The following is a 14074-nucleotide window of genomic DNA, read 5'->3' as shown; positions in this document are numbered from 1 at the left end:
CCTCTCAAGGAAAAAGGCAATTCTGGATTGAGTTTTGAGTAATGAATCAGATTTCATTAGGGAATTTAAGGTAAAGGACCCCTTAGGAGGCTGTGATGATAATATGATAGAATCACCCCACTGTTTGAGAGACAGAAGCTAAAATATAGGATACAGGGAGGAGGCAGGAGATTAGGGCTGAGAGGAAAAATGAATCAGCCATGATGAAATAGCGGAGAAGATTCGATGAGTTAAATAGCCTAATTCTGCTCCATATCTTATGGTCTTATGGTCTTATTGTCTAAACTCAGATGTATCAGTACTACAGTGGAGTAAAGGGAATTACAGAGCTATGAAAGAGCAGATGGCCAAAGTTCATTGGAAGGGGACACAAGCAGGGATAACAGTACAGCAACAATAGCTGGAGTTTCTGGGAGCAATTTGGAAGGTGCAGGATAGATATATTTCAAAGAAGAAGTATTCTAATGGGAAGATGAGGCAACTATGGCTGACAAGGGAAGTCAAAGACTGCATAAAAGAAAAAGGGCATAAAAATATAGCAAAAATTTGTGGGAAGGTAGAGGATTGGGAAGCTTTTAAAAACCAAAAAAAAGGCAACTAAAAAATCAATAAGGAGAGAAAAGATGAAATATGAAGGTAAGCTAGCCAATAACATAAAACAGCAACGCAGAAGTTTTTACAGATATATAAAAAGTAAAAGAGAGGTGAGAACGAATATAGAACCACTGGAAATTGGCACTGGAGAGCTATAATGGGGGACAAAAAAAGGCTGGTGAATTTCATAATTATTTTTCATCAGTCTTTAACGTGGAAGACACTAGCAGTATGCCAGAAATTCGAGAGTGATAGGGGCAGCAGTGAGTGCAGTTGCTATTACTAAGGAGAAGGTAGATAAGTCACTTGGACCAAGTGGGCTACACCCAATGATTCAGAAGGAGATAGCTGAAGAGATTGTGGAAGCATTATCAGTGATCTTTCAAGAATCATTAGATTCTGGAATGGTTCTGGAAGACTGATGTGTGAACACTGGAATGGGTTCAAAGGAGGTTCACAAAAATGATTCCAGGATTGAATGGCTTGTCATATGATGAATATTTGATGGCTCTTGGCCAGTATTCACTGGAATTCAGAAGAATGAGGAGAGACCTAATTGAAACGTATCGAATGATGAAAGGCCTAGATAGAGTGGACGTGTAGAGGATGTTTCCTATGGTGGGAGAGTCTAGGACCAGAGGACACAGCCTCAGAATAGAGGGACATCCTTTCAGAACAGATATGAGGAGGAATTTCTCTAGCCAGAGAGTGGGAGTTTGTGGAATTTGTTGCCACAAGCTGCTGTACAGGCCAAGTATATTTAAGGCAGAGGTTGATAGATTCTTGATTGATCAGGGCATGAAAGGATATGGAGAGAAGGCAGATGACTGGGGCTGAGAGGAAAATTGGATTAGCCATGATGAAATGGCGGAGAAAACGCAACAGGCCAAATGGCCTAATTCTGCTCCTATATCTTAAGGACTGGGAAAACTGCAAATGTCACTACACTCTTTAAGAAGAGTGGTAGGTAAGAGAAAGGAAATTATAGGCCAGTTAGCCTGACATCAGTGATTGGGAAGATGTTGGAGTCTGCTATTAAGACTGTGGTTTTGGGGTAGTTGGAGGCACAAGATAAAATAGGCTAAAGTCAGCATGGTTTCCTTAAGGCGATATCTTGCCTGAAAACATCTGTTGGAATAACAGGCAGGATAGACAAAAGAGAGTCAGTGGATTTTGTTCACTTGGATTTTACAAGGTGCCGCACATGAGGCTGCTAAACAAGATACAGGCCCATGGTGTTACTGGAATGATACTGGCATGGATAGAATCAGAGTCAGAATCAGGTTTAATATCACTGGCATATGTTGTGAAGTTTATTAACTTTGTGGAAGCAGACAATGCAATACATCATAACATAAAAAAAGTAAATAAGTCCATTACAGTAAGTATATAATGTATATTAAATAGTTAAAATTAAAATAATGCAAAAACAGAATAATATTTTTAAAAAAGTAAGGTAGTGTTCAAGGGTTCAATGTCCATTTAGAAATCGGATGGCAGAGGGGAAGAAGCTGTTCCTGAATCACTGAGTGTGTGCCTTCAGGCTTCTGTACCTCCCTCCTGATGGTAACAGTGAGGAGAGGGCATGTCCTGGGTGATGGGAGTCCTTAATAAAGGATGCCATCTTTCTGAGGCACTACTCCTTGAAGATGTCTTAGATACTGCAGACTAGTACCCAAATTGGAACTAACTAATTTAACAACTTTCTGTCGCAAACACGAGGAATTCTGCAGATGCTGGAAATTCAAGCAACACACATCAAAGTTGCTGGTGAACGCAGCAGGCCAGGCAGCATCTCTAGGAAGGGGTACAGTCGACGTTTCAGGCCGAGACCCTTCGTCAGGACTAACTGGGGGTATTTTCTGGTTGTTACTAATGGTGTTCCGTAGGGGCCAGTGTTTGGACCGTTTCTTTTCACTTTGTATGTCAATGATTTGAATGACAGAATTGATGTGGTGAAGTTTGCAGACAATACGAAGACATGTGGAGGAGCTAGTAGTGTTGAGGAAGCAGGGCAGGATGCCCACAGAAGCACTTAGGCAGATTAGGCGAATTGACAAAGAAGGGGCAGATTGAATATAGTGTAGAGAAGTGTATGGTTATGAATAAAGTCATAGACTATTTTCTAAACGGGGAGAAAATTCTGAATCAGAGGTACAGCGGGACTTGGGAGTCCCTGTAGGTTAACTTGCAAGTTGAGTCAGTAATAATAAGGCAAATGCAATGTTAGTATTCATTTCAAGAGGACTAAAATATAAGAGACCTTGGTTTAGTGTGAGCAGTTTTGGGTCTCTCATCTAAGAAAAGATGTGTTGGGATGGTAGAGTCCAGAGGGGGTTTACAAGAACGATCCCAAGAATGAAAGGGTATGCATACAGTAGGAGTGTTTGACGGTTCTGAGCCTGTACTCACTGGAGTTTAGGGGAATCTAATTGAAACCTATGGAACATTGAAAGGGCTAGATAGAGTGGATCGGGAGAGGATATTGGGAGATTTCTAATAGTGGGAGAGACCACCTCAGAATAGAAGGACATGCATTTAGAATAGAAATGAGGAGGAATTTCTTTACCCATAGGGTGATTAATCTGTGGGACTTATTGCCATAGACAGGTGTGGACACCAGGTCATTTGGTATATTTAAAGCACAGGTTGATGGGTTCTTGATTATTGTGTGTCAAATTTAGAGGGAGAAGGAAGAGAATGGGATTGAGAGGGATAATAAATCAGCCAAGATGGAATGGCACAGCAGACCTGATGGGCTGAATGGCCTAATTCTCCACCTATGTCTAATGGTCCTATTTTCCCTACTTTATTGTGGAGTCAGGAGTAGCAGAAGGCTTATTCATTGAGCAGTTCACAACCTATATATACAGTACTATCCTCATTCTTCAACAATATGAATCCTTGCAGACTCAAGGGTTACAGTGCATTTGTAAAAGTCTGTTTGGAAGGCTTCCAAATAGGAATGGAATATTTTTAAATTGAGACGGACAGAGAGTGCAAAATTATAATATTACACATTGGTTAGTCATACCGTGAAGATGCGCAGGCTAAAGTGGAGAGCTGGAATGTAGATTTCTTTTGAAAAATGAAATACTGATCTCTCCAACACTTAACCTGTGGAAAAGATCAACTAGATATTTCTATTCTGAAAACATGTTGCAGAAATTTATTCTAGAGATCATATTTGTCTGTGAAATATGGAGAGTTGGAATTTCAATCCAAAAGCATATAATCTAGTCAGGGGCTCCCAATCTTTTTTTTATGCCGTGGACCAATACCATTAAGCAAGGTGTCCGTGAACCCCAGGTTGAGAATCCCTAATCTAGGATAACAATAAAGAATGCACATTAGGGTGAGGTATTCAAGACTCATGACAGGCCATTGCAAAGAAGGGATTAAGTTCCTTAGATTTTCTTTTTTCACAGCGGAGCAAGCAGGAATAGAAATGGCTCTGAGACTTAAGGACAGGCTAGTCCAGTAACCGTGGCAACTGACTCTGTGAAGCCATGCACAATGTCTTAACATGATGCCCTGAATCTAACAATTAATCTTGACCTTTTTTGAACTTTAGCAACTTCAATAATCACTGGAAAAATGTGATGGTAAAGTCTACTTTTCATTACTTATACATTTGGTCTGTGGTTTAGAAATTAAAATAAACTCATTGGAATACTGAAATTTTATTTCCTATACCAGACAGCTGCAAAATCAATTGTCAAATGATTGAAGAGATCTAATCACATTCTTGGTTACCACAAGGTAATGCATACATCCCCAGAGTATTGGGGCTTTCTGGTATATCTAAGCTACACTGTAATTTGATGAAATGTTAATACTTCTGTTAGATTTATATTAAATTACTATGTTATTTTGTTAGAGTTAATGCCAAAATGCTACCAAAGTTACAAACCATATCAAATAATTCAATTAGCTGTTCAAATCAAACAAAAATACTTGTTTGTTTCCTTCTACTAATCACCATTACTATTAAGCTCTTTTCATACAAAATTTTCAAACTAGTATATCAAGCACAGACACCTGAGCCAACTTGGTTACCTCATAGTTTTGGCACTTGGCAACATCTACATAGTCATAACATTTTTCTTTGATTGGACAGTCTGAAAAGAACATGGAAATGGAAAAATGCCAGGAGTGGAAGTTCATGATTCAAAGAATCTTCCAGCAGAAGCAGAGCTGACTTAAGCGCCGAACCAGGTAAAAAGATTAAGGCGTAGAGGTCGAGGGCAAAGGACAAACAGGTGCTCAGCTCACTACCTCATGAAGCTATACTCACCTCAACATTGAATTGACTCTACAGCTGCGGCCTGCAACCATTAGCACTCGTCTCAGCACTGAACTGGATCCCTGTCTGGTATCTCACATTCAGGGTCTCTGAGATTCATGTTCTGTGTATGATTTATTGTTGGCATGATTTGTTCTTTTTCGCACATTGGATGTTTGCCAGTTTTTGTGCTGTGGGGCTTTCCGTGGATTCTGTTCTGTTCTTTGTTTTGTGGCTGCACGCGAGACAGTGAATCTCAAAGTATAGATATACATACTTCGATACAAATGTACTATGAATTGTGTACTTTGAACGTTGAAATAGAACTGAAAACACAGCAAAGGTGAACAAAATGGAGAGTTTGCCAACTGACAATCAACTGCCAGAAGTTCCCACTGGACAAAGTACCGAGATATTATTGTGGTGTTTTTTTTGGTAGATTGGCAGTTTTATTTTTGCTATTTTTGTAAGTTTGACTTTTGACATACCTAATAAACACCCTTTCGCTGAAGTGCTGAGCAACTCAAGCCTGTTTTCCTTCAGTCATAAGCCATGTATCTAACAATGTCTCTCCAAGTTCCAACAATTACCAAGCAAGTTCATCATTCCTTTTGTAAATTCTGAAATTTGATTGTATTTCTCATCAAGATTTTTCCAAATTTCTTGTAATGTTCCATCTTATATGCAATTTATACTTTCCAACAAACAGCCCAATAAATTACCACATTAACATGGAAAATTATGCACAACTGAGCATAAAAGAGAAAAGTTTTTCTTTATTTATTTTTCCTTTTAAATATATGGCATATTTGCTTTAGTGTCCTACATAATAACTGAACTCTGACTAATATTGTATAGAATTAGTATTTCATCTGGAGAAGAATATATATTCTTCATTTTATTGCCCATTGGCATATGGATTAGAGAACTCTCTAGTCATTTCATATACTTTATACTTTATTCTCGCCAAACAATTGGTACTAGAACATACAATCATCACAACGATATTTGATTCTGCGCTTCACACTCCCTGGATTACAAATATTAAATATTAAAAATAGTTAAAATTAGTAAATATTAAAAATTTAAATTATAAATCATAAATAGAAAATAGAAAAATGGGAAATAAGGTAGTGCAAAAAAACTGAGAGGCAGGTCCGGATATTTGGAGGGTACGGCCCAGATCCGGGTCAGGATCCGTTCAGCAGACTTATCACAGTTGGAAAGAAGAAGTTCCCAAATCTGGCCATACGAGTCTTCAAGCTCCTGAACCTTCTCCCGGAGGGAGGAGGGACGAAAAGTCTGTTGGCTGGGTGGGTCGTGTCCTTGATTATCCTGGCAGCACTGCTCCGATAGCGAGCGGTGTAAAGTGAGTCCACGGACGGAAGATTGGTTTGTGCGCCGTGTTCACGATCTTCTGCAGCTTTCTAGCAAAAGAATATTCTACCTCTCTTGTAATGATGTAACTTTTGATGTCACTGCAAATTTTGTTAATAACTGTCAACTGATGCCGAGCAGATAATCTCTGAAGAGGATTGATAAAGGCTGGGGTCACCCGTCTTGTAAAGACACTGCCCAGGAGAAGGCAATGGCAAACCACTTCTGTAGAAACATTTGCCATGAACAATCATAGTCATGGACTGCCCACGCCAAATGACAAGACACATAACAATGATAATGATGACACGTACAGAAGTCCCCTGGAGTCATCACCCTCCAAAACAGACACACCACTCTGTTTAGAATGCAGCAGTAGCCAAGATCATGGCACTGACTCTGCTGAAGAGTGGGGCACGGAAAAAGAGGTGGCAGAGCAACACTAGCAGGGGCTTCCATGGTGAGGGGAATAGACAAGAACTTCTATGGCTGCAAACAGGACTCCTGGTTAGTGGGCTGCCTCTTGGGTGCAAGGGTCAGAGGTGCCTTGGAGAGGCTGCAGGGTGTACTGGAAGGGGGTAATTGTCAAGGTGCATGTAGGTACCAACGATATAGGAGAAAAGCAGGACAGAGTCCCTCGAGTCAACTTTAAGAAGCTAGGTGATAAATTATAAAGTTTTAAAGGTAGTAATCTCAGTGTCTGTGTCACGTACTAGGAACAGCAAAATGTCTAGGATGAATATGTGGCTTGAGTAGTGGTGCTGGAGGAAGGGTTTCAGACCTCTGGGGCATTGGGACTGGTTCTGAGGCAGGAGGAATCAGTACGGACTGGACAGTCTGCACCTGAGCAGGACCCGGATCAATGTCCAAGCAGGACTGTTTGCTATAAGCATAAGCAAGTCTGCAGATGCTGTAAGCCCAAAGCAACACATGCGAAATGCCGGAGGAACTCAGCAGGTCAGGCCACATTTCTCTGAGGCCCCTCCTGCTCTAAGTCAATCATGGATGCTGTGTCTGAGTACAAAAGCCAGGACGGTACAATATTGAGAGCAAGCCGTTTGTCCATGTAGCAAGTCCCCCTCCCCACACATGAACCCAAAGCAGTGGCAGAGACCGATACAGTTTAGTACCAGCAGTATCACAGGAGTTGCCAGTCAGCATCAAACTCAACATAGGACTGCCTGAGGGACCCCAGCTATGGATTTTTCCCTTGGGGTTTACTTCTGACTGCTACCTCTGGAGCGGGTATAGCCTCAAGATAGTGGAGATTGGAGATCCGAGTTTTCCTTCTCCTAGATGAGCTGGCAAGACTCATCTGCCCAAAGTGACTGGTTTAAAGGCATCAGTAATCTGCTTTTGCCCCTTCTGCTGTCAGTAGAAATGGTTCCACCTGGCTTAATAGCTATGCCACATGTGAAGGCCAGGAGCAGGACTTGGCTGTTGGAGGCTATCTGAGGTGCATGTCATAGGAGCATTTAATAGGTAGCGGGAGCTTATCCCCGTTACCACCTCCAGCTGTAACAACCTTAAGGCAGCATCTATAGAAATGAATAAACAGTCGAGCAGAATGATGAATCTACTTGGAAAGTGATTAGGAATAGTAAAGGTCAAAAAGTTACAAGATGTACCAGTTGGTAGGTTAATTGGTCATTGTAAATTGCTATGTGACCAGGCTAGGATTAAAATTGGGGATTGCTGGGTGGGAATTAAATTCGGGTCACCTGTACTGTAAAGTGTTGAGCTAACCACAATGCTACTGGGCAATGTGTTACTGTTTTATCTGTATGAACAGTATGTAAGACAAGCTTTTCATTGTACCTCAGTGCATGTGACAATAATAAACCCATTCAATTCCAAACGTTAATAGGAATAAAGCAGAAAGAACAGGATTATAGTTAATGCTTTAAAAGAACCTGCATTGCAAAGATCATTCATTGCTGCTTTACTTCTTATTCAGAAAATGAAACTTACTATTTTCAAAATATCTCCTTCCAGCTCATATCTTGATATTCCAGATTTGTTGGCCATGTGGAGAACACCAGCAAAGGTCTTTGCTATTGGGCAATAATAATAGATTAAATAAGTACTTGTGCAAATTCAGAAGAGAAGATTAAGTTTAACTATTTGTGTAAAACCACAGTGCAGAAGAATTTAGATGTAAGTTTGTGAGCTGCAACTAGAGCATGTTTACACAGTCAGATCTACCTTTTGGCAGGAGTTTAGGCACCCACAAAAAGATTTGTTACTATTTAAATGCAGTATGTTTTTAACTTATTCTGGTGCACTGTCTCACTACCAGATGGTAGATAAATTAGGAAAGCATCTCACTTGCCTACAGTATACCTATAAACCAATATCAGCTATACTTCAGAATTAATTCATAAATTGAAAGTACTTGTGATTATTCTGAAGATGTAAACACACTTATGGAGATGATAATTTGTATTATTCACCTGTTCCTGATCTTACTCATCTCAGTTGATCATGTGACATGCTACTCTTCCAGTGGCTTTCCATACTCAAAAGCCAGGCATGAAAATTGACCCTCTTTCAGACACCATCACTCCAAGAAGCACAATGCCAAGATCTCATGTTGATTCAGAACCACACACAATCAGTAGATGGCATAATACATTAATACCTCCGCAGGCTTTGGCTTTGCCATACTCCAAGACAGATGTAACAGTAACAAAAAAAAACAACTATATACAGTCTTGTACCAAAGTCTTAAGGACATACATATAGCTAGGACATCTAAAACTTTTGCACTGTACTGTGGTAATTTTATGTATTGCATGGTACAAAATAAAAACAAATTTCGTGACATATGTGAGTGATGATAAATCTGATTCTGATATGGGTCTCTATTGTGGACTGAGAGCGGGAAGGGGCAAGGAGAGGGGAATTATGGTTGGGAAAAGGGGAAGGGAGAGGAGAGGAAGCAGGAAGCCCCAGAGAGACATTCTGCAATGATCAATAAACCAATTGTTGGAATCAAGTGATCTTGCCCGGTGTCTCAGGGCTGGGTGTGTCTGCGTCCGCACTTCCCCCTCACCACTCCAAACATCCTTTGCTTCTGCCAGATTTACACTCCACTTTGACAAATACAGTTCTGTGTAAAAGTCTTGGGCACCATAGCTGTGTGTGTAAATATATATTTATATTTATTTATTTATGTGTTTGTGTGTGTGTATATATATATACTGGTGCCAAGCTGTATGGGTCCTAATGCCCTTCCCTCGGACAACATTGGTGTCGTGGAGAGGGGAGACTTGCAGCATGGGCAACTGTAGGTCTTCCATACAACCTTGCCCAGGCCTGCGCCCTGGAGAGTGAAGACTTTCCAGGCGCAGATCCATGGTCTCGCAAGACTAACGGTTGCCTTTGATATATATATGTATGTATGCACAGTACTGTATCTACATTTCCTTGCCATTACAAGATACTTTTAAATGACTTAAAATAATTGTGAATGAAAAAGGGGGAGAATAGAACTTAAGATGGCAGGATTCTCTGGCAAGAAGTAGCAAATGATTCTTTGTGACAAACTGTACTGAAATGACTGAATAAGCAGGAATGGGCATATCTTAGAAAGGAAAAATTATTCTTTGATTTTCTTTAAACTTAATTTTTTGTCAGAAAGTTATAGTTCAAGCCAATTCATGAGGTATTTGATACAATTTTATGTGCAAGTCTATTAGTTAATAAAGAGAAAACAGGTGTTTAAAATAAGTAATTCACTGAAGTTACTGAAGTAAAGATACTGATGTTAATACTATTATTTATGAAACACAGTACTGTACCTATACTATAACTTCAAGCAAAATCATCTCCAGACTCCCAGATTTAGGAGTCAACATCTCACTTTGCAACTGGACTTGACATCCTGACCAAAAAACGGTAACCAGTGAGGATAAGCAGTAAGATAACTTCCTCAATACCAGCGCCCCATGAGGCTCTGGTCCTAGTTTTCTATTCTATTCCTTCTACACTCATGAATCCATAGGCAGATTCCGCTACAACTCTATCTAGTAGTGGGTCAAACCTGAAATGATGATCAGTGGGAGTGCAGGAAGGAAGTAGAGAGCTTAGTGACATGAACAGGAGAAAATATGCAGATGCTGGAAATCCGAGCAACACACACAAAATGCCGGAGGAACTCAGCAGGCCAGGCAGCATCTATGGAGGGGAATAAACAGTCAACATTTCAGGCCAAAACCCTTCGGTAGGACTCGGGAATGCAGCCTGGCCTGCTGAGTTCCTCCGGCTTTTGTATGTGTTGTTTAGGGCATGGGTCATTGACCTCAGGACTGGGTGGAGGGCGGGGATCGTGGTCCACGTGCTCCTCTTGACATCAATTCGCCAAGGTTGAGAGGGTTGAGTCTCTAGTTCCTAGAAGTGAACATTAGCAGTCACATTCACATGACAGCTAAGAAACCTCACTGGCACTCCTACTTGTTCAGGAGGCTAACGAAATCTGGCATAATATGGCATGACCCCTTAGACCCTCACGAATTTTTATCAATGCACCAGAGAACAAATCCTTTCCAGATGCCCTACTACTTGGTGTGGCAATTGCTCAGCCTGTGACCACAGGAAACTGCAGAGAGTTATGGACACAGCTTGGCAGATCATGGGAACTACAGACTCTGCTAACACTTCTTGCTGCCTCGCTAAAGCAGTCAGCAAAATCAAAGACCCCCATTCTCCCTGGACATTCTTTTCTCCCCACTCTCATCAGGCAGAACTTACAAAAGCTTGAAAGTAAGTAACACCAGGCTCAAGGACAACTGTTATTGGACAATTGAACAGTTCAATTGACTCGTATGACAAAATGTGAAGCTTGTTAGAACCTTGCACTTTATTGTCTACGTGCACTGCACTGTCTTTGTAATTGTAATACTTAATTCTGCACTCTATACTAGTTCAATGCACTGTTGTAATGAACTGATATGTGTGAATGGTTTGCAAGACAAGTTTTTCACTGTACCTCATACACATGACAATAATAAAGCAATTTACTATTTTTTGAAATTAAAAGAATAAAACTGCATTGTTATGGGAAGTGTTGGAAGAAGGAATAATGATCGTATGATAGATGGTACTATTTATGAAGGTATTTTTCCCCACTTGCCACCTCTAAATCGTATAGTTTCAAAGATTCAAAGTGCAATTATTATCGAGGTATCCATGTATAAATTATACAACTTTGTCTGCTTACAAGCAGCCACAAAGCAAAAAAAAACCCAAAGAACCCAATTAAAAAATGAAAACCAACAAAAAAAGATCAACAGCAAAGAAAGAGAAAAAGCACAAATCATGCGAAGAAAAGAAGTGAGCGACAGCATTCCGAACCAGAGACAGTGCTTTGATATTCCGAACCAGAGACAGTGCTTTGATATTCCAAACCAGAGACAGTGCTTTGATATTCCGAACCAGAGACAGTGCTTTGATATTCCGAACCAGAGACAGTGCTTTGATATTCCGAACCAGAGACAGTGCTTTGATATTCCGAACCAGAGACAGTGCTTTGATATAAACTGTCAAGCTGGATTCTAAGAAAAGTGGTTGAGACGGGTGACAATAATGGATGTCCGTGAAGATTACAAATTTCAGGTTGTATATTATCAAGATTCTCTGATATTAAATGAAGCTTTGAACCTTTGAACATTTGAATAAGCACAAGGATAGGAGGGGTTATTGAACGGGATATATGATTTGATAGTTAACATAGTTTAATACAGTTTAATATTCACCTTGAATATTATGCCTTGTTCCAACTAACAAGAAACAGGTTATATTTAAATATTGTAACCTATGCTGAGATTAAAATTGGGATTTGGGTTTAAAGAAATCACCTGGAGAGCTGTGATGTTCTCATGTTCTTAAGAACATGCAGAGATGTAATTTTGTATAACTAAATAGTGCAGTTGATGGTATTAGAAAGGAATTCAATACTGTTTTAATTCAAACTATAGGAATTTGTCATTTAGACCATCAGGAAGTTCTTTCTGCAGAGATTAGCTGATTCTTGCAAGTAATTTGTGAGAAACGTAAACAAAGAAATGTTTTAGGAAACTTTCTGGAATCTGAGAGATGATTAAGATAGGGTATTTGAGACATGGTGGCTGAACGGAAACCTGTCATAGTGTTATGGAGTAATACAAAATGTTAACAAATCCTTCAGCCCAACCTGTCCATGGTGCCTACCAAGCTAGTCCTATTCACACGTAATGAAAGCTTTGAAACCGTCACAAATAAATATTTTTTGCATTTGCCCCACATACTTCTTAACCTCTCCTATCCTTGTGTTTATTCAAAGGTTCATTTAGTATCAGAGAATTTACACAGTATACACCCTGAAATTCATAATCTTCAGAGACATCCATTATTGTCACCTGTCTCAACCATTTCTCCCCAGAATCCAGCTTGTCAGTCTACATTAAAGCACTGTCTATGGAAAGGCAGATGTTTGCTACTAATCAGTATACTGCAGGAGGAGAAATGGGTTTGAAAAATGTATTGGGTTTGAAGATTGTGCAGAAGAACCTTGGATGGGTGTGGAAATAAAGGCAAGTAAATGTAGTAATCCGTGGGGCAAATAATGCTAAGATTTAAAAAGAAATATCAAGCTGGGGCTGGACGGAAGGTGGCCCAGTAAAAGCAGATGGGATACCTGCTGCATGTGGTAGCACAGCACCAAGAACTGCTTTCCCTAGGATCCCCTGCTAAAAGTTTCATTTTCACACAAGGGTGTTGCTGGATGGAAAACTTGCCACAGAACTGGTCACTCTAGGATAACGTTGTTTAGCCACAGGGTGGTAGATCTGTGGAATTCATTGCCATAGCTGTAGAGGCCAGGTCATTGGGAGTATTTAAGATGAAGATTGATAGGTTCTTGATTAGTCGGGGCAGGGAAGGTTACAGGGAGAAGGTAGGATAATGGGTTGAGACAGAAATCGATCAGCCATGATGAAATAGAGGAACAGACTAGATGGGCCAAATGGCCTAATTCTGCTCCTATGTCTTATGGTCTTATGGTCAAATGGTTATTAGCTTCCTTCGTCACAAGTCAAATTTCAGTTGCACAGTGCTAAATATGGAGATGTATTATAGATCTGGGGCATATAATTGAGGTATCTATCAGAGGAAACCTTTGAAGCTGTCACAAGTAATCATTCTTGTATTAAGTTTCAAGATATCTTGCATGAGAGATGGTTTTAACCTATATTCTACAAAATTAGTTTACCTACAACAGCTGTACAAATTTCAAAAGTTAAGGCTAGTCAAAACATTGCATCTCAAGAACAACAAATCATCTTCTTACCCAAAATGCATCCTGTTCCCTTTTCAAAGTAATACCCTGGCTGACACTTGCAGGAGAAAGACCCCAAATTATTAACACATTTTGCAGGAGACGGACATGGATTTGAAAGGCATTCATCCACATCTGCTTAAAAAAGGAACTAGTTACTAAATTAAAACAGGTTTCAGAATTAAAGGAAAGCATCTAATGAATTAAAGTCATTGGTAATAGTGTAAAAATAACGTAAAATAAAGCTAATACAGACTGATTATTTACAGTATGTAATTAACTAAACATTCCTAAATTTATCCACTGAACGGCAGTTTGATTCTCATCCTTCCCGCTACGTGGATATGAAAGAGATTGCTCTCTTTCCCCCATTGCTGTCTGATTTCCATGACTATGGCTGAATTGGGACCATTGATAGGCGAACCAAACCAATCAGTGAGCAATGAAATTAACTGTATTACAATACAGCACAGTATAGTAGCGTCGTGGTTACCACAACACTT

General features: G+C 39.9%; 1 protein-coding gene across 10 annotated transcripts in view; it reads right to left on the bottom strand.

Annotated features, from left to right (window-relative positions):
• The window catches only part of heg1 (heart development protein with EGF-like domains 1), a 126472-nt gene that overhangs the window by 97498 nt on the left and 14900 nt on the right, over positions 1-14074 (bottom strand). For all 10 annotated transcript variants that reach the window (XR_010018466.1, XR_010018467.1, XR_010018465.1 and 7 more), the window contains exons 3-4: positions 13584-13706; positions 8228-8310 (exon numbers count right to left, since the gene is read on the bottom strand). Coding sequence is in view for 1 of the 10 variants with exons in the window: in XM_063052419.1 (XP_062908489.1) it covers positions 8228-8310; positions 13584-13706 (206 nt within the window). In the remaining 9 variants the exon portion in view is untranslated. The remainder of the gene's footprint in view (positions 1-8227; positions 8311-13583; positions 13707-14074) is intronic.

Source organism: Mobula hypostoma, chromosome 6 (assembly GCF_963921235.1).
Source record: "Mobula hypostoma chromosome 6, sMobHyp1.1, whole genome shotgun sequence".
NCBI classification, from domain to species: domain Eukaryota; kingdom Metazoa; phylum Chordata; class Chondrichthyes; order Myliobatiformes; family Myliobatidae; genus Mobula; species Mobula hypostoma.
The sequence above is the reverse complement of the archived record's forward strand: the minus strand, read 5'-3'. Positions and strand labels throughout refer to the sequence as shown.